The 22,566-nt window shown below is 44.2% G+C and overlaps 1 protein-coding gene across 12 annotated transcripts in view; it reads left to right on the top strand.

Annotated features, from left to right (window-relative positions):
- Positions 1-22,566, top strand: part of LTBP1 (latent transforming growth factor beta binding protein 1) — a 344,018-nt gene that overhangs the window by 109,605 nt on the left and 211,847 nt on the right. For 11 of the 12 annotated variants that reach the window (XM_036334902.1, XM_036334896.1, XM_036334900.1 and 8 more), the window contains exon 4: positions 6,044-6,213. In XM_036334902.1, the coding sequence (XP_036190795.1) occupies positions 6,044-6,213 (170 nt within the window). The remainder of the gene's footprint in view (positions 1-6,043; positions 6,214-22,566) is intronic. The other variant, XM_036334893.1, reaches the window with a different exon arrangement.

The raw sequence follows: 22,566 nt of genomic DNA, 5'->3' as shown, positions 1-22,566 counted from the left end.
CCCCTCTGGGATTATTCTCTTGGAGCTCCCACTCTTCCTGGTTGCCTGGCAAGCAGTTGCCTTTTAGGGGAAATGTGAGAAGCCAGTCTTTATGCGAGGGGAACCTATAATGCCAGAAGGAGAGGGCCTTACTCTGGGGAAGTAAGTTTTGTGGTTCAAACCACACGGTTCCATTCTTTCAGAGAATACTCATTCCTTTCCCCCAGGGAAGTGGAAGTTGGACTTCTGGATGTTCTGTTTGCTAGAGTAGGGACAACAGCCTTCACATCCAGGCACGCTTTGTTTTATTGTGCTTTCTTGATGGCACAATACTGTTTTATCACAGACACTTTTATCAGTATGGAGGCAAGACCCTCCACCAGCAGAAAGGTCACGACTCCCTGAAGGCTCAGGACGGTTAGCATTTTTTAGCGAGAATGTATTTTTAATTAAAGGTGTGTACATTGTTGTTTTAGACATAATGCTACTGCACACTTAATAGACTACAGTATAGGATAAACATAACTTTTATATGCACTGGGAAACCAAAACATTTGTGCAACTCACTTTATTGCGACACTTGCTTTATGGCAGCGGTCTGCAACGTCTCAGAGGTATGCCTGGAGAGACTTTTTAGTTAAGACACCAGTGTTCAACCCTACTTCTTCCTGTCACTCTTTGCTTTACTTGGTTTCAGCATCCAGAACAACGCTGTGGCTCCTTAGCAAGGCTGCTTCCTCTGTGGCTGTGCCCTTGCCCAGTGATTCTCGACCAAGTGCCCTGAAACCACTGGCTGTGATTCCTTAGGGAGTCATCAGGACAGGTGCAGTTCTGTGGAGCCCCCTATCTATAATGTGCTGTAACCTGCAGAGTAGTTTACTGTAGGAAGACTTAAGTACCATTACACCGGTAATTTCTTATTGCTCATGTCCTTAAATGAGTGATGGCTGAGGGTTGATACTCAAGTTCTAGACCCAGCACACCTCGATCTTCTCTATTTGTTCATTTCCTTTCTGTTATGTGTAGGGAAAAGGAGCTTGTATGGACATATGCTTTCAGCTCATTTCTTGCTGCCTCTCATTTCCTTGATTCAGAGGGGAGAGAAGGGGGCGGGGGGGCCTCAGCTAAAAGGAAGACCCTGCAGTCTCACCTACGTGGCTGTGGTGGGAGCAGGAAGTGGTGTAGCAGCCCCAAGGTCTCCTGGGATGCTGGATGGTCCTCTTCTGAACAGGAGTGAGCCTGTCCTTCTCCTAGCAGGTGCCAGCAGCACAGGGACAGGATGACAGCATCGCTGGGGTGCCAGTTGCCCCTGAGATGAGACAGAGGGCTTCCCATTGTCTCGAGGTTAACAGAATAGACTTGTGGTTCTTATCAACCCCACCAGATGGATCCAGCTGTTTCACTTTCTACTCCATCCCAACCAAACACACTTAAAGTTCAAAACAACACTTACATCATTGAAACAAAAGTGTTTACAATGTGAAGGCTTTTAGTAATTTAAGTCATTAATCTAGTGACAAAGGGAGGGGAGTGCTCTTCATGGCATTGAGTCTGGGAAAATCCAGGGTTTTCCTGAGACTAAAGGATTGAAAGTGACAGATCTAGAGCTCGAGATGGCAGTGGAGGAGGTGGATGTTACACTCACCTCCTCTCATGTCCAAACTGGAATTACAACTGAAATATAGAGCAGTCAAACTGAACTGCCAACTGAAGACTCACCGAAAATAAGTCTTACAACCAAGGAATTACAGAAGAAGCCACACTGAGACTGGTAGGAGGGGCGGAGATGCAAATAGGGCTGGCTCCGCTCTCATGGCAGGGATTCCAGAGAGATATCTCAGCTGTGGGGGTTCCCCCAGAGAATCGTGGGGTCTCAACTGCAAGCCCAGAGCCAGGAAGTGGCGCCCACATAACATCTGGCTGTGAAAATTTGTGGGGATTTTATCTACCAGGGGGAGATGGAGTCTGCTAGAGACACAGGCACCCTCAAAGAGGGTCAACACACACAATCTCATTCACAGCCACTTATCCTGGGCTCTGGCAGAGGGAGGGTAGAGTGGACTAGAATTGTTAGAAGAGAGACTGGAGTTTGTGGCTCAGGGGAGAAAGCTGAGGGGGAAACCACTGTGAGCACTCCCCTCCATAGGGCATGAGCTTGGGGAAATACAATAGCTCCATCCTCTGGACTCCCTGTTGCCCCACCCTGAGGAGCTCACACCCTGCCGAGGAGTCGGCTGCCTGGGTCAGGGTGTAGAGGTCTGGGCAGTCTCAGGGGTTGTCAGTTACTGAGTTTATGTGGCTTTGGGGCAGAGGATATTCCCTCCACTTTCCTATAAACCTGATAGGCACCTCCCTCTCAAGGGAGATCTGCTAGCTCTGCTCTCCAGGCTCCTGGCGGCCCCACCTTCCCCACTCCTGCAGAATCTGGACAGAGTGAGTTACATGGCTCTAAGATGGGGGCCAATTCCCCTCCCAACCTCCCATTGAATGGGAGGGAGGGGGAGAAACACAGAGAAACATTGATGTGAGAGAGACACATCGATTGATTGCCTCTCACACGTACCCAACTGGAACCGGGGATCGAGCTTGCTTACTGGGGATCGAGGTACGTGCTCTTGACTGGAATCAAACCCATAGCCCTTCAGTTCATGGGCTGATGCTTTAACCACTGAGAAAACCAGCTAGAGTATGGGCGCCATTTTTACCTCACATTTCCTGAGCAGTGCAGAGCCTCCCTTCACACGGCCAAATCTTGGTCTGTTTGGGCCTGATAAACGCTGCTGGCTTCACCCTGACAGCTTCCTGAGACCAGCGGGTGGTAGTTACACCTGGAATGCCCTGGGACATTTGCTGAGTGGCCTCAGACCCAGCACTGACGATGAGTTTGAGCCTGTTATCTATCTGGTGAACACCGCATGCCCCTACGTAGTGACTCATTGAGAACCTACCTCATGCAACTCTAGTGCCACCAGTGGCTGTTGCAGTGGTTGAGCCTAACAGGCAGTCGGCCTGTGGAGACAGGTGGAGGCTGAAATTGGGGTGCCTTGGGACTTTTGCTGACCTGCCCCTGGGCCTGGTGCTGGTTAAAGCTGTCCTTGGTGTGCAGCTTGGTCCTTCCTGCACTCCGAGGCCCAGCAGAGGCATCCACAAACTGTGGATCACTTTGTAGCTTCCAACAGGTTCCCAGGGCCAGTCACAGGCAGCATCTGACATTGGCCGGCACCAGAGTCCATCCCAAGAGGCCTCAGAACCAACATACCAAGTGGCCAGTTTCAGACAACATCAGAGCAGGATCCAGTTAAACTTCCCAAGTGGCATATCCAATGGGAAATCTTGGCAGGCACCAGACCCTACTGAGGCAAATTCCGTTTCATGTAGTTAGCACCTGCACAACAGCTTGTACACTGAGGTATGGGCCGATCAATCCCCACAGTCAGCCAGCCTGAGGGTCGACCCCACACAGGAATAGGCCAGTAGAGATCAAGACTCAATTACAACAGGAGGGCCCACGTTAACCCACATAAGGGACATTCCTGGAACACCCATCTTAGGTGATTAAGGAGACTATGCCACTGGGTCCCACACAACACTTGCTATATAAGGCCATTCTACCAAGACTAGGAGTCAGAGCAGAAACAAACACAAAGAAGCAACACAGATGGGGGGACAAAGAAACATCTCCCAAATGAATAGGAGAAATCTCTAGAAAAATAGGTAACTGAAATGGAGGCAAGTAATTTACCAGATATAAGAGTAAAAAAAAAATGGTTATAAGGATGTTCAAGGAACTTCAGTGAGAACTTCAACAAAGAGATAGCAAGCATAAAAAAGGACACCAGAAAAAAAGAATACAGTATCTGAAATAAAAAAATACACTAGAAGGAATAAATAGTAGCTTGGATGAAGCAGAGGATTGAACCAGTGATTTGGAAGACTCAGTAGAAGAAAACATCCAGAGCAGAAAAAATAAAAAGGAATTTTAAAAATGATGATAGTGTAAGGGACCTTCTACCCCAGCATGTGCCCTAACCAGGAATCAAACCGGCAACCTTTTGGTGTATGGGACAGTGCCCCACCAACAGAGCCACATTGGCCAGGGCAGTACTGTTTCTTAATACCAAACCAGATCATAAAGGAGACTTCGTGAAAGCAATTTGAATGGCTATAGGGGTTTAAGTAGCATTTATGATTTTTTTATTTATGAAAATGCTCCCAAAGTTTGTTCATGAGCTGAACAGATTGCCAAGGATGTTATTTTATATTTAAAGTCCCTCTGCAAACTGTTGAAGAATAAAGAAATTCCTAAAAAAAAGTGCTAGATTTAGATCACTAGTTAATACAGAAGCACTCTCAATCCCAGCTTCTTTATTTTTAAAAAAAAATTGATTGATTTTAGAAAGAGAAAAGAAGGGAGAGAGAGAGACATATTGATTTGTTGTTCCATTTATTTATGTATTCATTGATTTATCCATGGATGTACCTTGACAGGGGATAGAACCCGCAACTTGGCATATTGGGATGATGCTCTAACCAGTGAGGGCCCCAGCTTCCTTTTCTTCCTCTATTTCTCATGGGTACCTTGTCCCCCTGAATAGCTCATGTATCAGCCCCAACTAGAATAACTCAAGTAGACAGAGTTTATTTTGGACTCAGTTACTGCTTTTGATGAGACACTGTGTGGTGGTGTTTTTGGTGGATGGACAATTCACCTTTCATACTGACCTGCCCTGGTGTCGTTTCTTCCTCTGGCTCAGAGCCCCTCATTTGGGACAACCTTGAGAGTTTCGTGGTAACTTATCGGTGTGAGAATAGCTCAGGGAACCATTGTCCTCAGTTAGAATATCGCAGTTTGGAAAAATTTTGTTCAGTTTAGTTGACTTTAATGTGCCACAGTCAATAAAATTTAAGATTACACCAGAGAGCAGGCAGGTTTCCTTCCAAAGGCCCCGTCTGCTGCTAAAATGCTCTGCCCATACAGTTTTAGTAGCAATTCAGCCCTTTTCTGGAATCAGTTGGTATATCTTCTACATAGTCTTCATTATTTATTAGTCTTACTTAGCTAATGATTTCAGCTCTGTCTCTCAGGGAATGACTAAAGCTGGGTGAAGCTTATTATTTTAAAGTATACGTTACATGCAGCAGAAGAGAACTGTCATAGAAAATAAAGGGTTGGGCCAGGAGGGTGAAAACACAGTAATTGTGTTCAGGCGTCCCCGGAGATCTTGACTCATATTGAAGAAATAATGCGATTATGATTAGTCATTCTTATTATTCTTAGAAACTAGTAATTATAAAACATTGAACCCGAATAGTACAGTTTCAATCATTATGAGAAACAGCATAAAATATTTAAATGTTAACTATATAGAATGAGTGTCTGTTTTTCCTGTCATCATCATCCCTTATACTTCAGAAGATCATTTACATTTTTTGCAGTTTTGTGTGTTCCCATTGTTACAAGCATTTTCCCCCTTAGCCCTGGCAGAGTCTGTGGTCCAGATCAGGAAAGTGAGGCTCGGCGTGATTGCCCCGCTTCCCTTCTAGTGTCAGGAAGGGCCCACTGTGTGTGGTACAGATTCCCATTGTTTAGTTTCTCCGAACTCCGTCTTAGGATTTCTTACATAACCCTTTTTCTGTATTCTATTCCGCCTTTATTCTCTTCCCATTTTCAACACTGCCTACTTATTTATCGGTTTACATAAAACAAGCCTTTTTGTATATGTGCCTGGCCATGCATGTCTTTTTATTGTTTACAAATGCCACGTGTTTTGCATGGAGGCTTCTGGTAGCTGTGCTCTGAATCCCCCCTTAGAATCCACCGGTGGTGGCCCGTTTCTCCTAAATCTTCTCGACTGGCCAGGCAGAGTCCCTGTTAAATTGGAGGTTTCCAAGGGCAAGCTGTTAATTCCTTGGATGCTGTAAATGTCCAGCTACAGTATGTGAAGGAAAAATTGAGCCTGGAATGGAATTTATATTCCTGTCTAAGTTTAACTAACTTCTTATTCTTACTCGCCTTTTAAAACACCTATTATTTATTTCCTGTCCTCACTTTGTTTCTCCCCAGAGTGACACCCCTGTCCTCCCAGAATGTGGTGATTCATCACGGCCAGACCCAGGAATACGTGCTCAAGCCTAAGTACTTTGCAGCCCAGAAGGTGATCTCGGGAGAGCAGTCCACTGAAGGTTCGTTCCCTTTAAGATACGGGCCGGATCAAGTAGCTGCACCTTTTCAGTGTGAGTATCGTCCAGCCAATCATCTCTCTACGTTATAGTAGCCTCGTCTGAAAACACTTTGGTTTCGATGGCTTGAATGTGTCACAGTAGATAAAATTTTAAAATCACTTAAGTAAACCCACATTGGTTCCTAAAACAACCAGACAGCAGCACTGTTTTCTTATTCAGAGGAAAGGCAGTTTTCTTGGCTGTCGGAAAAGAATCTGAAGTGGCCTGTAATTCCGTGCCTGCAAGATGGTCCCATGTCTGAGACACATGTGTTCTAATTTTAGATGCAGTTATACGCCTGCCGTGTTTACATTGATAAAATATGTAGGAAGCTGGCCAGGATGCGTTCCTCGGGAGATGTGTGATACGCCCGCGTTATTCTCTGAGCACACCTGCAGTGGGTATTGTCCTGTTTTGGGGTCCACGCTGTAGTGTATCAAGCAGATGGCGTGGCAGGTTTTCCTCTGGATTTGTAAGGAGCCATTGTATCAGTGGCCAGCGTGGTGAATCTCGCACCATGTGGGGAGCTCAAGGACGAGCCCTGGCTGCGAGGGTGGGGAATGTGATGATTTGCGGTTTAGGTGTTCCAGAGTGTCTCCTGGCAGCATCTGCAGAAAACGTTCCGGAGTGAGGCGCAGACCATTCAGAGGCCGGGGCTGGACGTGCGCACTCATTCCAGCAGCTTCCTGCTCGGTCTCCCGTTGACGGATGGCCTGCGCCATCCGTTGTGAAAGAGAATGCCAGTCGTGAGGTGGGAAAGGACTGCTTTTCACCACCCGGAGTCACGAGAATAGCTGAGATAGAATTTGTACTACTGTTTGGTGCTTTAGAGGTCTGTGTCTGTGTGGATTTGATTCCCTGAGTCCATCCCACCTCCCCGAACTGGTCACTCATAAAATGATGGATTCTTCCCTCAGAATTGGTCACTTAGCAAAAAGAGTATCTAATGTAAGGTTTGTATATCCTACTTTGCTTCATGTGAGAAAATTCTGCTCAGTGATCTGAGGCTGGGACCCCAACCTGCACGCCCCCCAGAGCAGTAGTTTAATGAGGTTTATTGGGATGACGAAGAAAGCAAGCCCTGGGGATTTTAATTAATTAATAATTACTATTATTATTATTTTAAGTGTGTTTTTATTAATTTCAGAAAGTAATAATAATTTTAAGTATGTTTTTATTAATTTCAGAAAGAGGAAGGGATATGGAGAGAAAGATAGAAACGTCCATGAGAGAGCAACATCAATTGGCTGCCTTCTGCACACCCTCTACTGGGGATCAAAGCTTGCAGTGTGGGCATGTGCCCTGACTGGGAATCATATGGATGAACTCCTGGTACATGGGAGGATGCTCAACCAACTGAGTCACACTGGCCGGCTTTAATATTATTTTTTAATCCTTACTTGAGGACATACTTAGAGAGAGGAAGGAGGGGAGAGAGAGAGAAAGAGAAAGAATATCAGTGTGAGAGAGAAACATTGATTGGTTGCCCTCCATACATGCCCTGACCAGGGATTGAACGCACAATCCAGGTATGTGCCCTTACCGGGCATAGAACCGGCAACCTTTCGATGCACTGAACCACTCTGGGCTGAAGCCCTGGGGATTTTAGAGAGGGAGGTATGGAGAAATCGTGTAACTCATCTCCTTGCCCCTCAGCCAAGAAAACTTCCAAGGCATGTGCAAAACAATAGATGTGTCCATCTTGTTTAAAGATCCTTTGACTTAAGTGCTTTGTTAATATCCCCGTTCTGTGTATATGTAGTTTTTCTAATCTTAATTTAAAAAAAAGGAGGCACATCTTATTTCCTTGTGGTCTTATATAGATCACATATTTTTTAGAAGCTCTCCAAAATTAGAATGTGATGGGGAGAGTTTTTGAAAGCTAATGATCATACTGATAAAGGAGAGAGTTTATAGCTACATGAAGGTATGGGGAAAGGTGGTCTGAGAATCACTGGCTAGACTGTGGTTTTGGTTTGTTACTTATGATTTGTTATTGGAAGAAAAATTCCCACTGTGTGTGTATGTATATATTTTAAACTCTCAAAGTTTTGTTCAACTGTCTTCTGAAAGATGAAATTATATTTTAGAAGGATGTGTTTCTTATCTGTGTGGCCCATAAATTTCCCACCCATCCTGTTTCAATGTAGTTTCTCTATAGTTGGGAGCTGGTAAAGTAATTTAGACTAACATGTGATCACAAAGATGGAGTTCTCTGTTCAACCCCTCCCCACCCCTCAAAGTTGGCGGCCGTTCAATAAAAAGGCCCAGGAACTTGCAAATAGCCATATCGGAGGCCAGGAAAGGAAACGGGGCTATTTTTTGCTGAGACCAGAACTCTACTGAGAACTGGAGGGCTAATGGGAAAGTTTTAAAAAGAGGTAGTTTGGCAGGACTATTAGGATACTAAAATAGCAAAATTGAGCCTGGTCGGCGTGTCTCAGTGGTTGAGTGTTGACCTATGAACCAGGCGGTCACGGTTCGATTCCCGGTCAGGGCACATGCTCAGGTTGCGGACTCCATTTCTAGTGTGGGGCATGCAGGAGGCATGATCAGTGATTTTCTGTCATCATTGACGTTTCTATCTCCCTTTCTCTCTGAATAAAAAATAAAAGTAGCAAAATTGAGTAAGAACAACAATAGAAAGATTAATACTAGAAAGAAGTTACAAGTGACAGCTAAGATGGAAAAGTATTGTGCCCCCACATCTAACTCCACATCTACCTTTGCATGAGATAAAATGAACCCCAAGGAAACTGTCCGGGTCACGGAAGGGGAGATTGAGAGAAGTCTGAGGAAGTGCAGAAACTTTGTCTTCTTTCTCATCTTCGTAGAACAGACCAAATGCAAACAGACAAGCTCCTTTTACTGAAGGATATGAAGGTCCAACAATAGGAGTCGATAATTCTGACTCTTTAGAAAAATGGGAGTATTATGATCCGGTGGGCATGATGAATCTTGGGATGGAACTGAGGGTCTGGGGTGTCCTCACAGTCCACTGTCATTACTGTGAGAAGCTCTGGGGACTAGAGAAACATTTTGATTGGCAAAGAAACAATGTGTTCCCCATTTAAGCGGGATAAAAAAACATGGTCTACAGCAGTGATGGCGAACCTTTTGAGCTCTGCGTGTCAGCATTTTGAAAAACCCTAACTTAACTCTGGTGCCGTGTCACATATAGACATTTTTTGATCTTTGCAACCATAGTAAAACAAAGACTTATATTTTTGATATTTATTTTATATATTGAAATGCCATTTAACAAAGAAAAATCAACCAGAAAAATGAGTTCGCGTGTCACCTCTGACATGCGTGTCATAGGTTCGCCATCACTGGTCTACAGTAATTACCAGTGGGTTGGTATAATATTACCTTGCAAGCAGTAATAACTATGTATTCCTCAGGCTGTAAGCATTGTGTGACTTAATCAGCTCATAATAGGAGGAGGCAGCAGCACTCCAAGCCTAAGTGAATAAGGATTTGCTGTTGACACCGTAGGCTAAAGGAAGGAGAATTGGTCTGAAGAAGCAGGAAGAGGCTGAGGATGGAGGATGATGGGTTCAGTAAAACAAAACGTGTTAAATGAAGTGCTAACTTTAACACTCTGCAGATAAAACAAACTGGATTGGGAGACACAAGATATCAAGTTGCTGGTGCGATGTTCTCTGTTGTGAGGAGTAAATGTCATTGGAATTTCCCAGAGTTCGGATGGCATAACTCACCATCCCTGTCCCACACGTGCTTTTCCTACTTCGAGTCTGTGTATTCACCAGCCTCTGCGGCACTTCCTGGGTAACATGAGATCTGGGTTGGGTGTTCTCTGATTGCTGGATATCTCTAGCACTTTATTTATTCGTTGGTCTTAACAGAATTTAATTGGCATGAGTATCATCTAGCGCAGGGGTCCACAGACTTTTTCTTAAAGGACCTGGTAATAAATATTTCAGGCTTCCTGAGCCAAGACACAACTCGAAGATGTTTTATATAGGTACTTATATAACTATTTAAAATGTAACCATTTAAGACTCTAAAAATTATTCTTAGCTGGCAGGCTTTAAAAAACCAGGCAGCTGGCTGGACTTGGCTCAGGGGTTGTCGTTTGCCAACTGCTGACCTAGAGATTTACAGTCTCCCAGTCTACTGAAAATATCTAGGTTTTGGACCTAATTGGTGCTTGGAGCATGACAGTTGAGCCATAACCAACTGTTCTTTGTTGTCACAGCAGCCCACCCTCCTCACTCTGAAAAGACTCAGACATATCTCCACTTAGTTTGAAGGCAGCCAGAAAAGTGTACCAGTATAGCAGCGTTATTTATAATCATCAAAAAGCAAGAACAGTCCAGATGCCCATCAACTGATAATGGGTGAACAGAATGTGGTATATCCTATAATTGGCTATTCAACCATAAAAAGTGCCGACACATGCCACAGTGTGAATGAACCTTGGAAATACACATCCTCAGAGAACCTAGACACAAAAGAATCCTGATCCAGAGGCAAATTATACGCTACGTCATGCGGAAAAGAAGTCCTAAGGATGGCCTGGGGTAGAGGGGTCTTCTTTATCCAGTATCTTCCTTGGTGACGTGTAGGAAAGCACTGAGGACATAAGCCAAATGCTGTTGTGCTTGGTTTAGCACTTTTAACACAGAGGAAGAAGAGAGGTTGAAATGACATGATAACATTTGAAAGGCAAATCTTCTGAAAACAGCCCATTGAGATTATTAGAATACCACATGCTCAGGAGCAAAGCCAAATAACTCACGCGTAAAGAGATTAGTTTGGCACAACCCTCTAGAAAAAGACCGTGAGAGTAGTAAGTATCCACATCGAACTATCTGCTGTTGTAGTAAAAATACCGTGGAATGCTTGATAATGTTAAAACCAGAAAATTACATTTCTGTTATAGACTGCGGTGGAAGGACATTTTTATCATGAGGATTGTAAGTACTGGAGAACTTACTGAGGTTGAGTGCAGAGTTACTTATAAAGGAGATCCTTAGGATGAGCAGGAATATCCACGTAACGAACATGGTTCCCCAGGCAGCTGGGTTGCAGGCGAGGCCAAGTCCTAGAGCGGTGATGGCGAACCTTTTGAGCTCCGCGTGTCAGCATTTTGAAAAACCCTAAGTTAACTCTGGTGCCGTGTCACATATAGACATTTTTTGATCTTTGCAACCATAGTAAAACAAAGACTTATATTTTTGATATTTATTTTATGTATTTAAATGCCACTTAACAAAGAAAAATCAACCAAAAAAAATGAGTTCGCGTGTCACCTCTGACACGCGTGTCATAGGTTCGCCATCACTGTCCTAGAGCAAACAGACTGGGGACTCTCTGATTTAAATCCTCACCTGCTTCGTCTCTTTTTATCTGATCACTTTAATATTTGTAAATATTTAGAAATCTATGCTTTTCTAAATGGGATTTCTCATTGCTAATTCCAGTTGTTTTCCTGTCAAGATGGACTTGGCTTTTAAATAGGTTATCTATATTTTGAAGTCATCGTCCAAAATGTTAGTTCTTTCAATTCAACAAAGCTGGAATTTTAAATTTCAGAAAAAGCAGGTGTCCTCTTCTGTACACTACCTTCCTAAAGTTATTAAAACAGATATAAGTCAGCCTCTTAAAAGACTATGCCAGTTTGCCACCTGCTGTGCTGAGACATTATGATGAGATATGAAGAGATTGAGGACTGGCATTGCAAACATATGCTGTTGTGAAATTACAAAAAGGAGTAGGCACAGCCCGCTTTTTAGTTTTACGTAAAGTGTTAAACATAATCTTTCTGCCTCACTAAGCAGCCATAGTGGTGCAGGAATCACGTACACAGCCCCCAGTAGGCCACTTCTGACTGCAGGAAACCTTGTTCTGCCCGCACCGGGGCCACAGGTGACATCTTAGCCCCGGATGCGATGGTCTGTGCTGACCTCTCCCAGTCCTTGCAGTAGGCCAGTCAGCTCCACTTCCACCCAGTGACCAGTCCTGGGGCTCCTCCATTTGCAGATAGAACAGCTGGTCTCAGGTCTGAGAAAGAGGATTGTTGCCCAAGTTCCGGCATCCAGTTCTGGCCTGGCTACAGTCCATGGTCCCAGATGTGGACCCTTTAGGCACTAGACCCCCCTACCCTCCTTCACATTTTGAATGATTCTGTGGTTGAATGTGCTAGTATTAGCCTTCAGGCTGTGTTCACACAAACATCAAGAAGCATAAGACATGAAAGCATCTCAGGGGTTCGTGTAACAAATGGTGTATTTCCCTTTGAAAAAAAAGGAAGTCCATGTGTCTGGTGTAAAGATTTTCTATGGTTACAAATTGGTACAGCAAATAGTTACCAGTACAACTGTCTGTCTTCCTGGATGCCCTGGACTGGCAAAACACATCTGAAGGTTAGGAGATACAGGCAGTATTTGGCCTGGACAGTTCTGCTTATGCCTGCCACTTCCAGGGGGCAGGCAGACATCGATTAAAGGCTCTGGGTTCTCAATGCCAGTTACAGAATCCCCACAAGTGCATTCAGACCACCCACCATGGGAGAGAAGTTGCCGCAGCGTGTGGAAGACCATATTCATCCTCCACTTGACTGACCCTTTGTGAAAGAGGGGAGAAACCTTAGAGTGGCACCTGGATAAAGGCCAATGAAACTATTGTCAGCACAGATGAGAATAACTGGGATCAGATTCTTTTGCACAGGATGAACTGCAACAGGGAGCTCTTCAGAGAGGAAATGGTTTGGAAACGGTGGTGAAGAAGAGTCTGTCTCTAAGAACCGCCTCGCCTCATTGGGATGTTGAAAGTTGGGCTCTGAGTGTTAGGACAGATCATGTGAAGAAAGAAAAAGTGTGCTGGCAACTCCAATCCTGTGAGTTTCCCTCTCTGATAATTTATTAAAAAAACCCAAATTTTTAGTGATTTCAGAGAGGAAGGGAGAGGGAGAGAGAGATAGAAACATCAACGATGAGAGATGATCATTGATTGACTGCCTCCTGCATGCCACCTACTGGGGATTGAGCCTGAAACTCAGGCATGTGCCCTGACCAGGAATCTAACCATGACCTCCTGGTTCGTAGGTCGATGCTCAGCCACTGAGCCATGCCAGCCGGGCTCTGATCATTTCTGATTGGTCGGGAGCCCTGTTAGGGCAAAGCTTTGCAGATGGACAAAGTGGAGGAGAGTGTTCCGTAGATACACCTTCTGCGGCTCTGGAAGCCATCCCTGCATGCACACTACCTTTAGCATCTGGTGTATGAACGAATGTGTCTTCGGGATTGGCCCCAGCCAGCCGGGTACTAAGTGGCAGTGGAAGTTGTACCAGCCAGCAACAATCTTACAAGAAGCTGATGACAACTAACAAGGAAGTGACTTAGCATCTAAGAGGAGTATCAAGTGTGACAACACACCACCTTAGAGAAGGAGTGATGGTGAAGCTCCGTGCTTTTGCCTTTGCCAAAGCAACAGGTTCCTAAAGCTGCTGGGTCGCCCACACACTGTTGTGTGGGAATCAGGAACCTTCAGCTGGTTTCCCAGCTTCTTGGCAGTGTGGATGTTAGCAGGAAAGATGGCTAGCAGAAAATCACCCAGGCTTCAGTAATGCCTGGCTAAGTCGCTGTTGGTTTATCCACATCTAGACAGCAAAGTCATAGGACACTGTGTACAAACTAACAATTAAGAAAGCATTCGGGAAGCTGGGCCAGTGTGGTTCAGTGGTCGACCTATGAACCAGGAGGTCACAGTTCCATTCCCGGTCGGGGCACATGCCCGGGTTTTGGGCTTGATCTCCAGTAGGGGGCATGCAGAAGGCAGCTGATCAATGATTCTCTCTCATCATTGATGTTTTTCTCTCTCTTTCCCTCTCCCTTCCTCTCTGAAATCAATAAAAATATATTAAAAAAATAAAACATTCAAGAAAGGTTAACATCAGGGTTTTGCTGAAGTGATGTCTTCAGGAATCCCGATTCCACTGAAGAACAGGGTATTACCTATTGCAGAGAAAGTTCCATGTGTGGTCTTCTCATGGCCACTGTGCCTCAGTTGGGAGGCGAAGGTGGGTGGTATGTTTTAACCAGGAGCTGTCTGATACTATCCCAGTCTGGGAAGGTATGTGAACGTGAACTCTCTCCCTGCCTCCCGACTGCTCACACACAGTTTAAGATAGCTGGGGACGGTGGACATGGATTGATTATAAACACTTCCAGGAAGCTTATCCAGCAATATGGAAAGAACCGTGGAGGGAAACCTAGAGTGAAGGATGATGTAATCTAAATTCCCCAATGGGAAGCCTTTCGTGCAAGAGAAAGAGGCTTTAATCCCAAGGGCCCACGATTTCATAATAAATAAACCAATCCAAGGATGTTTCTGGGGGTTGAGGCTGAGTTCAAGATATTGAGAAATAAACACCGTATGGCTCCAGAATATTCTGTGATCAAAATGTGCTATTTCTAGGGAAAAAAATAACACACATGAATTTACAGGTTGCCTGGTGGGGTGGGGTACTACAAAGCAACATTTTGGGAAGAGAAAGTTTGCATTTGAAAAAGAAGAGAGATGGTGCTTACTCAGTATAATTGTTTTTGGCCAGGAAATGAGGGCTTTACTTGATTTTACGTCTGAGTGCGAAAATAGTTTCTAGGGAATTAATCTCTATTGGAGTTGAAATGATAGTTTTGATTCAAAATAAACAAGATTGAACAAAACACTGCTCATGAGATGCTCTGAAGAGAAAGTAGAATGCTATGTCTCCTCATGTGTCAGTCTCCTTCCTGAAGTGTCCTCTTAGCATTGAAAATGACTGCCTTGTGGTGAGTTTGTCTCTCCCCCTCTTTGCGGTAAAGACCTCAGTACCTTTCTTACATTTTTATATAACATTTCTTTAAAAAGAATGTTTGGTCCTGGCTGGTGTGACTCAGTTGGTAGGAGCATTGTCCTGTACACCGAGAGGTCCTGGGTTCAATTCCCAGTAAGGGCACATACCTGGGTTGTGTTTGAGTTTGACCCCTGGCCCTGGTCAGGGGGCATGCTGGAGGCAACCAATTGATGTTTCTTTTTTTTCTCTCTCATCTCTCTCTCTCTCTCTCTCTCTCTCTCTCTCTCTCTCTCACTCTCAAAATCAATGAAAATGTGCTTAGGTGGGGATTGAAAAATGAAAGACTATTTGTTGTAATTGTCTGTGATGTTATTTCTGCGTATTTTTCAATATTTACCTCGTATTAGCCCCTCATGAAACTGAAATGTAATTAAACTGAAACCCAGCTGCCCTCATTCTCCTTTATCCCCACATGAAGGGAGCAGACATTCTTACATGGGAAGAAAGCCTTTCTCCTAAGAGGTGCTTGCAATAGCATTATATTTGAGTAATTCTCTGACAGGCAAACATTAAACCTTGAGAGAGATACATGTTTGTATGGCTGATGTCTGTATATATATATATATATACACACATATGCATATGCGTTCGCTCATGTATAACTATGAGTATTATTTAAACAGTCACTTTTGGGAACTTCTTTTTTTAACCACATATCAAGTATCCATGAGAAAAATACTTGTAGTTCTAACTGCATTTCACGAGTTTGTATTTCCAAGGATCCAGCTTTTTTTTTTTTTTTTAACTAAATGAAAACATTTTAATAGGCAGCGGTTGCTTTTGTGAAAAACCGCATCGTTATTTGAAAATCCCTGTCTCCTAGAAACAGATTTAGAAAGCTTTGGTGAGAGGAAGGAAAGCATTCGTAGGGCAGGTGAGAGGGTGGAGGCTCCCATTCCCTGGGTTGCTGGCCTCTGGGCTTCTTGTGTGGGATTGATGTCTGGAACCGCACGCCCTGGCAGCTGTTGTTTGCATGAAGGCCCCTTAATGGCTGCAGGTGCATCTGGTGATGGCACCGCCTGCCTCAGATCCAGCAGAAACCAGAGCTCTTGATCCCACACATTCAGAACTTACTTATGCGTAAGTTTCTTCCCTCCTCCCCCTTGCCATGGCCTCCTTGCGGGTGTAGTGGACTTTCCCATCCCATTGACTTTGACCTTGGCCATGTGACTTGCTTTGACCACTGGAGTGTGGGCGGAGTGACAGTGTACCAGCTCTTTAAAATTTATTTTTTTAAAATTTCTTTATTGATTAAGATATTACATATGTGTCCTTATCCCCCCATTGCCTCTCCACCAACACCCCCCCCCCCACACACACACACACTCATGCCCTTACCCTCCTGTTTTCTGTGTCCATTGGTTAGGCTTATATGTATGCATACAAGCCCTTTGCCAACTCTGAGCTTTAAAGGGCCTTGTGTGGTTGCATTCTTCCTTCTACCACGAAAAAGGCCTGGATCCAGTCTGCTGCCGTGCTAACTCCTTTGACATCTGCAGCTTTTCTTAGATTGCCTTATCAGCCAGGGAGAAAATTTACTTTTTAAAACAGTCTGGACAAGTCAGTTGTTAGTTTCAGTCGAGTAGATGATACTGTTTTAATCAGACAGGATACCTACAGGTAAAAAAAAAAAAATGCTATTGTTGCCACAGTGGACCTCAAAAGGAGGGGTGGGGGTGTAGATACTTGACTCAGTAAACACCTATCTGAGTCGGTCAGCTGCCTCTAAGGAGACCTGGTAGAAGAGCAATGCCACCAGAGATGGTATTGATGAAATTAGATTCATCAGAGACTCTCAGGGAATTTGTAAATTAGAGTTGAACATTGAGCAGCTAAAACAGAAATGGAAAACCAAGTAAAACCGGCCAGAGAGAAGCTTTGTATCATGTTAATGTTGGGTACAAGAACGAGGTTCGTCAGCATTTTCTGAAAAGGGCTGGGGATGGGGCACCATACAACGTATTGCTAAAAGTACTCTGGATTCTTAGTGTCTCCCCAGTTAATTGAAATATATCCTTCGTGAGGCTTGGCTCATATGGCTGGCTGTTTCTGGGTTTTCTGGAGGCTTTTATCTCCCTTAATGCTGCGCACAGCTTTACTACAGCATCCCATCCCCGGAGGCAATGTGCAGCCCTCACAGTGTGTTGTAGCCTAAGACCCCAGCTCACACATGTTCTGTTTATGCCCTTCCCTCTGACAGCTGCGCGTCCTGATAGCTCAGAGCACCAAAGATTGCCTTTTAGAGGGAAGACCCAGCTGCTTTAGTTCGTTTCTACACTCCCCTTTTAACTCTCCCCCTGTCCACACCCCCTCACTTCTAAGAAAGCTTGGGGTGGGTTGGCAGATGGACAGAGGGTGGGTGGGTCAGTTCCATCAGTTCCTAAGATCTCCGAACACTGAGAGAGTCGTTCTGCCCGGACTGGGGCTCAGTAGGGCCTCATGTGCGATTTATTTATGGTTGCGTACCAATTTGGGTTTTTAATAGAGCATTCTTAGGTCTCAGGGGTTCTTGCTCACATGGAATGTCCAATTTCAGTTTGGTAGCATGCTTTTCTCCTTCATCCCAGCCTTCCCAAGTACTTTGTGTCCTATAGTTTTCATAGTAATGCTCATTGAAAGTGTAGGAGAGGCACTGGGGTAGTGAGAAAAGGACAATGGCTTATATCGAAATCCCAGCTCTACCATTTCCCAACAAAATGACCTTGGTCAAGTTTCTGATGAAAGCCTCTGTAGTGCCCTTGTCTGTGAATTGGGCATGAGTGTAAGGTACATGGTTGTGGTGTGCCTTTTGAGCTCTGTGGCTTAGCAGGCACTCAGTACACATTTCATGAGTCCATACAGCATGCAGGCAGTGCTCTGTGCATTTAGAGAGATCTGTAAGTTCTGCTTCTATGTTTTCTAGAATCTAGGCCAAAAAGAAAAACAGAGAAGAGGAGTGTGTATGTGTTTATGTTAGTTTATCTACTGCTGTGTAACAAATTACTCCAAACCTTAGTGTCTTCAAGCACCAAATGTCTGACAGTTTCTATTGTTCAGGAATTCAGAAGTACCTTAGGTGATTGCTTCTGGCTCGGTTCTTTTCTGGCTCAGTTGCCATCAGGGTAGCAGCAGGTGCTGCCGTCATCTGAAGGTTTGACTGGGGCCGGGCGATCTGCTTTCAAGATGGCTCACTCACACGGCCATTGGCAGGAGATTTCCGGTTTATTGCCATATGGGCCTCTTCACAGGCTTTCACAGCATGGGTGCTATCCTTCCCCAAAGTGAGTGATTCAAGAGGGAGGGACGGAGGGAGGGAGGGAGAGAGAGAGAGAGAGAGAGAGAGAGAGAGAGAGAGAGAGAGAGAGAGAGAAAACAAGACCAAAGCTGCATGGCCTTTTAGGATTTGCACTTTGAAGTCACAAACCATCACTTCTGCTTCAATCTATTCCTGTAGACAAGAGTCACTAAGACCAGTCCATGCTGAAGGGCAGGCAAGTACACATCACCTCCTGAAGGAAGAAGTATTAAAAAAAATTGTGGATGAACTTTAAAACTGTCAGTATTCAACTGGAGAGGCACTATTTTGATGAGAGTCAAAAGCAAAAGAGGAAGTTGAAAATGAGTAACCTAAAAAGAATGAAATGACAGCTGGAAGATTGACAATGCGTAATTGCACATCAGTGATTCATTTCGTATTGGCCAACTAATCATTTTTAATTTTATTTATCACATGATATTGGAGCACGGCTAGGTATAATAGGACGATTTTGAAAAAGGGATTTTTTTAGACGGAAATCTTTCCTAATGATGAGATCTATTGAATTAGGCAGTAATCCTTTGGGAGAGACGTTAGGGCCATTTGACGAAGTCATTTAAAAACTGAGCCAGAGAGACGTGTGTGCTGGGAGGGAAAAAGAAAGACAGAATCTGTATTCTGCAAGCTTGGATATCCCCGATTCTATAATTCTAAATTACTTCACAGATTTCAAAATACCAGTTTTCTTCCATATAATTAATTGCTTCACCAGATCAAATTGGAGAGTTGTTTTGGAAGTTGCAAAATGTTCACATCTTCAACTTCCTTAGTGCCTCTTAAAATAAGATGCATTCAAATGATATTTTGGTTTGCTCTGGATTTTGATTGCTTATGAGAAAGAACTGGACTCCCTGAGAGGCACATTGAGGTGTCTACTTCTGACCTGCAGCTGCAGTGACTCAGAATGCTGGTCCAGGCAGCAGGTTTCACTTCCCTCTCTGCCCTGTCTCTTGACTTTTTTTCCCCTTCAAGCAGAATTTAAATTTTGTAAGCTGTAAAAGGTCACTTTCTTCCTTATGTCTGCCTTTAGTGTAAGAGAGAAACTCCCAGGTTCCCTTGTGAAGATAATGGGGCATTCACCTTTGTTAAAGTTTTGTGCCTGACAGGTATTGGCTGTTTGAGGAAGAGTCGCTTCTCTGCTTTTCCCTCAGACAATGGAATTGCCCTGGCTTCCCAGCCCGAGCTCCTACTACCTCGGGTCACTTACCTTCATTCCTCCCCCTCATTCTTTCCTGTGTCCCTCACCTCTCGCCACATGTTCTTTCCCCTTGTCAGAGAAGGAGACTCACCAGGTGACATGTATGTTATGAATAGAAAAGGAGGATAAAAATGTGAACCGTTTTCCTTGGTTTGAGAGAAGCCAAGGGGAGGTTGGAGAAGTAGACGTATGTTCCTAAATAGAAGTATGTGCAGAGCCAGGTAAAGATGTGGGGCGGGGGAGGTTGTCCTGTTTGGGCATGCCTGTGTGCGGAAAATCATGGAGGGAAGGGGGAGTTCAGTTGGGTCAAAAGGATGGAAGGTGGAGAGAAAAGGAGGAAAGGTTTCCTAGGAGTAGAAGCTGTAGGTGAAGGAAGTAAGTGCGTGAGGGAGGACTGTTGGCCCGTCCTGCCTGGCGAATGCCTTGGCTTTCCATGGGGGATGCTGTAGGCCAGTGATGGCGAACTTTTTGAGCTCGGCGTGTCAGCATTTTGAAAAACCCTAACTTAAGGTTTTTCTGGTGCCGTGTCACCTATAGAAATTTTTTGATATTTGCAACCATGGTAAAACAAAGACTTATATTTTTGAAATTTATTTTATATATTTAAATGCCATTTAACAAAGAAAAATCAACCAAAAAAATGAGTTCGTGTGTCACCTCTGTCAGGTGTGTCTTAGGTTCGCCATCACTGCTGTAGGAGCTGAGGCTCTATTGGTTCTAGATGGAGAAGGATCCTAACTTTTTTTTGAAGGAGGTTGATTTTGCGAGAAATGTTTGTCAGAGAAATTATATAGGCTCTATGGAATCTTAATTCTTAAGAGGCACTAAGGAAGTTGAAGATGTGAACATTTTGCAACTTCCAAAACAACTCTCCAATTTGATCTGGTGAAGCAATTAATTATATGGAAGAAAAGTGGCATTTTGAAATCTGTGAAGTAATTTAGAATTACAGAATTGGGGATATCCAAGCTTGCAGAATAGAGATTCTGCAAGCTGGGACCCCCATGAGAGATGGCCGCCACTTCGTCAAGCTTGTGACTAAGTCATGAAATTTGTTCCTTGGTGAACACATCGCTCAATAGATATCTGTCCTTTTAGTCAGACTTGCTTCTCCACATACAAATAAACAGAAGTTATTTATGGAAATGCTGAGTGATAGACGGATAACAAATGCCTCCATCACGTCTCTTTGGGAAAACAACAAATGTGGGGATAAATAAATCCCAATTCAGTTCCAAATGAAGGGACAGAAAATGTGAGTCATGTGAAGCCCATCTAATGCGCTTTCTCTGTGAGGAGCCCGTGCAAACAAGCCAGGCTGAATGAGTCTTAGAGATGGAAGACAGGTGTGTGTTTACTGCTCTGTAACTTGTTCTGTTCACTCAGGGACAACAGTGATGTCCTCCCCGTGTGGGTTGTACTTAAGCCTCTCCCCGGCATGGCCACGGTGTAGCATCAAAAGCTGTGCTGCTGCAAGAAATGGTGTAGGTTCTTAAGGGAGGTAGAGATTTTCACATGAAAAAGTGCATCTTTTAAATAGTACTGCTCCCTTGGGAGGCACGAACAAAGAGGAACATCTTGAATGTTGAGGGCTAAACAACAAAACAAAACATCCCTGAGCAAACTCATTTAACCCTCTCCAGGTGTGGTTCTCATGATTGTTAGCATTCTAGATCAAGGCAGAAGATTGCATTGTCAACTCAGAACTGAGAAAACAGGAGAGGGGAGCTCCCTCTCCCTCCCTGACTTTCTTCTTGGCTACTTTTAAAGTTATGAACTGATTTAAGCCCTATCGTCCCGGGAATGTGTGTCTTCAAGTCTTTCTAAAAAAATGTTTTTATTGACGTTAGAGAGGAAGGGAGAAGAAGAGAGAGATAGAAACATCAGTGAAAGGGAAACCTGGATGGGCTACCTCCCGCACGCCCCCTACTGGGGATTGAGCCTGAAACCCAGCATGTGCCCTGACTGGTAATTGAACCAGCAACCTCTCTAGGTGCATGGGACACCGCTCAACCAACTGAGCCACACCGGCTGCGCTCTTCAACTCTTTATCACAACATTTCAAACGCCATGGTTCATTCAGGATGGGAGGGCAACAGTAGGTTCTTCGGGTTTCAGAATTAGGAGCAGAGGAGAGAGTTCCAGATATGTTGTTCCAGACAGGGAAGGTTTTAAAGTCACGTGGGAGACATCACTGTGGGACAGCCTGGTACCCAGAGTCGCAGGCCCCCCAGAACTGTCCCTGTTGCTGCCTCTACTTGTGGTGCCTTCAGCAAGGCTGTCACCTCTTCCCTCGGACTGCAGTCCACAGCTTGTTCCTGGCCGTTCCTCATCCACAAACTGAAGTAAGCCTAGACAGTTGAACCCCGTCAGCGTCTAGGATGTTAAAGGAAAATATCTTAGAAAAGAGGTCAGAAAACGAAAATGCCCTAAAGCCATTGGTTTGTTTTTCTAGTTCTTCACTTTTATTACCAACTGTATTTTCTTTCTCCAAACACTGGGTCAGATTCTGCTGGGTAAGTAAACTACGATTAGTCTTTTGACTGTAAAATATATTATACCTTCAAAGATATTTGATTTTGTTCCCAGGATAAAAATAGGCCCTTTAAAAAATATTTTTAGAGAAGAGAACTTACAATGATTGGTATTTAAAGAGGGAAAACTCCAAGGCAAAAAGGAAAGATAAAATCCCATAGTCACAAGGTGAGCTTTTTAAAGTCCTGCTGGGGCAGCATGGGTGTCTGGATGCAGGGCAAGACTGAAGGCGAGAAAATGTGATTCTAGGTGAAAATCTTAGTTCTAAAATCCCAAGTCAAGGCAAAACAAAGATTAAATGAGAAACAGGAGATTAGACCAAACTCCTGAAGTAAGTGGAAGTTTGGGATGAAATCTACGGTCTCTATTGCTGGATCCGTGCTAGTCCTTCAGCCAATCTCCCCAAGCTGAGAATCAAAGTGTATTTCTCTTCCTTGCTGGTTTTTATGGCCTGGTGACAATTTATATCAG

Source organism: Myotis myotis, unplaced genomic scaffold (assembly GCF_014108235.1).
Source record: "Myotis myotis isolate mMyoMyo1 unplaced genomic scaffold, mMyoMyo1.p scaffold_m19_p_14, whole genome shotgun sequence".
In the NCBI taxonomy this organism is placed as follows: domain Eukaryota; kingdom Metazoa; phylum Chordata; class Mammalia; order Chiroptera; family Vespertilionidae; genus Myotis; species Myotis myotis.
This window is presented reverse-complemented; position numbering and strand designations above follow the sequence as displayed.